General features: G+C 39.3%; 1 protein-coding gene across 1 annotated transcript; it reads left to right on the top strand.

Moving 5' to 3' along the window:
* The first annotated feature begins 495 nt into the window (after positions 1-495).
* Positions 496-3,604, top strand: LOC124832924 (Pentatricopeptide repeat (PPR) superfamily protein). The gene has a single exon (XM_047307262.2). The coding sequence runs from the start codon at positions 545-547 to the stop codon at positions 3,464-3,466; it is 2,922 nt and encodes a 973-aa protein (XP_047163218.1). The 5' UTR covers positions 496-544; the 3' UTR covers positions 3,467-3,604.
* The last annotated feature ends 202 nt before the right edge of the window (positions 3,605-3,806 follow it).

Raw genomic sequence — 3,806 nt, 5'->3', positions numbered from 1 at the left:
CATTTAATTTTTTTAATTATATAATTATTACACAAAAGAAATTCTTCTTTTAATGTATTAATTTTATTTTTTAAGTTTAATAATGTCTTTTCACTTTAACCATTTTTTTAATAATTATTCTTTTTAACTAAAATAATTATTTATAATAAAAATATCATCTATAAAATAAATAAAATTATGTATAATAAAGTTATAAAATTTACCTTATCTGACAAAAATATGGAGTGAAAGTTCATATTAAACTAAAATTAATAAATGAAAACGTGGCATTTTTTTTGTAGTAATGGTACATTGGTATACATTTATATTCATTTAGCATATATTTTAAGGGTAAAATATTATAAAAGAATATTTTTTTAATATTTTTTTAAGTAAAAAATAAAAAAGTAAGAAAAATAATATCATATGAATGTAAAAGATTGGTTTGTGTAAAAGTATTATTTATCTTATTTTTGTTACTAAGTGGTTGGTGTTTATCACCTCTATGGCTAACGAATTTGTAACTACCATTGAAATTGAAGTGAACTGAAACTGAAGTGTGAAAATGGCTTCTGTGTGGCCACCAACTCTCTCATGCCATAACAGAAGCAGCTGGACATGGAAACACAACAAAAAGAATTATTTTTCTTCATTTACGCTTCCAAAATCTTCTCTTTCTCTCCCAACACCACGTATAGTTCACGATCATTCACGCGCCAAAATAAACCAACCCTTTCTCCAACGCTTACACAATCTCTGCGACTCCGGGAACCTCAACGAAGCCCTCAACTTGCTCCACTCCCAGACCCAAAACGCCGTCGTTTCCTCTTCAGACGTTATAAAAGAAGCCATTGGACTCTTACTACGAGCATGTACGCTCCGCAAGGATATCGATGTCGGGCGAAAGCTACACGCAATAGTTTCGGCGTCGCATCGGTTCCGCAACGACGTCGTTCTGAACACCCGCATTGTCTCCATGTTCTCCGCGTGTGGGTCCCCCTCGGACTCTCGCTCCGCCTTCGACGCCGTCAAGGAGAAGGACCTGTTCCTCTACAACGCGCTTCTCAGTAGCTACGTGCGAAACGCGCTTTTCCGCGACGCGATTTCGCTGTTCCTCGACTTGCTCTACGCGAAGGAGCTCGTGCCCGACAACTTCACGCTCCCCTGCGTGGTTAAAGCGTGCGCCGGCGTGGCGGACGCGGGACTCGGCGAAGCGGTTCACGCGCTAGCTTTGAAGTTTGGTCTTTTCTTTGACGTTTTTGTGGGGAACGCGCTAATTGCCATGTACGGAAAATGTGGGCTCGTAGATAGTGCCGTCAAGGTGTTTGAAACTATGCCGGAGAGAAACTTGGTGACGTGGAACTCCATGATGTACTCGTATTCTGAGAATGGGGGTTTTGAGGAGTGTTGCGGTGTTTTTAAGGGACTGTTAAGCGAGGAAGAAGGTTTGGTGCCTGATGTTGCTACGATGGTGACGGTGATTCCTGCGTGCGCAACTCTAGGTGAAGTGGGAATGGGAATGGTTCTTCATGGTTTGGCTTTTAAACTTGGCATTAGTGAGGAAGTGACGGTGAATAATTCCCTTGTGGATATGTATTCGAAATGCGGTTACATGGGGGAGGCGAGAGTTTTGTTTGATATGAATGGTGGGAGGAATGTTGTTTCTTGGAATACCATGATTGGTGGATACTCTAAGGAAGGAGATTTTAGTGGAGTGTTTTCACTGCTGCGAGAGATGCTGGTAGAAGACAAGGTGAAGGTGAATGAGGTGACGGTGTTAAATATTCTGCCAGCTTGTTCGGATGAGCTACTGACCTTGAAAGAACTTCATGGTTATGCTCTTAGGCGTGGACTTCAGATTGATGAATTGGTAGCCAATGCTTTTGTTACTGCCTATGCGAAGTGCAGTTTGCTGGATTGCGCTGAGCGTGTCTTCTGTGGTATGGAAGAGAAAACGGTGAGCTCTTGGAATGCATTGATTGGTGTCCACGCCCAAAATGGCCTTCCCAGAAAGGCTTTAGATTTGTATCTTGTGATGAGAGATTCTGGCTTGAATCCTGATCAGTTTACTATTGGTGGCCTTCTTTTAGCTTGTGCGCACTTGAAATTCCTTAGCTGTGGCAAAGAGATTCATGGTTTTATGATGCGTAATGGTTTAGAATTGGATAAATTTCTTGGGATATCGTTGTTGTCACTTTATATTCAATGTGGCAGTATATTACGAGCAAAGTTAATTTTTGATAAGATGGGAAACAAGAGTTTACTATGCTGGAATGCCATGATTTCTGGCTTTTCACAGAATGAACTTCCTTGTGAGGCCCTTGATACATTTCAACAAATGCTCTTAAGCGGAATTGAGCCACAAGAGATTGCTGTAATGAGTGTTCTGGGAGCTTGTTCGCAGGTTTCATCATTGCGGCTGGGGAAAGAAGTTCACTCCTTTGCACTGAAAGCTCATTTATCTGACAATACCTTTGTTATTTGTGCATTGATAGACATGTATGCTAAATGTGGATGTATGGAACATTCTCGGAACATTTTTGATAGGGTAAATAACAAGGATGAAGCAATATGGAATGTTATGATTGGAGGATATGGAATTCATGGGCATGGACTGAAGGCTATTGAGCTGTTTGAATTAATGCAAAATAATGGCTGCAGGCCGGATTCTTTTACGTTTCTTGGAGTGTTAATGGCCTGCAACCACGCTGGCATAGTAACAGAAGGATTAAAATATCTTGGTCAGATGCAGAGTTTGTATGGTGTCAAGCCAAAGTTAGAACATTATGCATGCGTGATCGATATGCTTGGTCGAGCAGGGCAACTAAAAGAAGCTTTAAAGTTGGTAAGTGAGATGCCAGATGAACCAGATTCAGGTATATGGAGTTCATTGCTCAGTTCCTGTAGGAATTATGGGGATTTGGATATTGGAGAGGAAGTTTCCAAAAAGTTATTAGAATTGGAACCAGATAAAGTTGAGAATTATGTATTGCTATCAAACTTGTATGCTGGATTAGGAAAATGGGACGAGGTGAGAAAGGTACGGCAGAGAATGAAGGAGATTGGTCTTCATAAAGACGCAGGCTGCAGTTGGATTGAAATAGGAGGAAAGGTTTATAGATTTATTGTCAGTGATGGATCACTTTTGGAATCAAAGAAGATTCAGCAGACTTGGAATAAATTAGAGAAAAAAATAAGCAAAATTGGCTATAAACCCGACACAAGTTGTGTGCTTCATGAATTGGAAGAAGAGGAAAAGATTAAGATACTGAAGAACCATAGCGAGAAGCTTGCAATTTCTTTTGGTCTATTAAATACGGCTAAAGGTACAACATTGAGGGTTTGCAAAAATTTACGCATATGTGTAGACTGTCACAATGCAATCAAATTAGTATCAAAAGTTGTTCAAAGGGATATTGTTGTAAGGGACAACAAGCGGTTTCATCATTTCAAAAACGGATTTTGTACCTGTGGAGATTACTGGTAGTTGGTGGACTACATTGTTAGTCTTTAATATTTTTTTATTGAGTGAAGAACTCCATAAGTATCAACGGAGTGAAGAAGAACTGCTTCTGTTATCTTCCGTTTTATACGGTATATATGTTCAATCCAATTCTTTGCATCATTCATGACTGGAAACATGAGTCATGCAGGATTCGTCCCTTGTCTATGACTCGTAGATCCGGTGAACATTTTTTTCACTGCAAATACAACTGTATAGCACGCTGTGTAATTTATTGTGAAATACATGTTGAAGAGGATCACTATGGAAAGGAAAAAGAAGAATTTCAAATGCAAATGCAATCAGATTATGAGTACATTTTGTA

This window comes from Vigna umbellata, chromosome 2, assembly GCF_029865625.1.
Source record: "Vigna umbellata cultivar VRB3 chromosome 2, Vumbellata_1.0, whole genome shotgun sequence".
NCBI lineage: Eukaryota > Viridiplantae > Streptophyta > Magnoliopsida > Fabales > Fabaceae > Vigna > Vigna umbellata.
The sequence above is the reverse complement of the archived record's forward strand: the minus strand, read 5'-3'. Positions and strand labels throughout refer to the sequence as shown.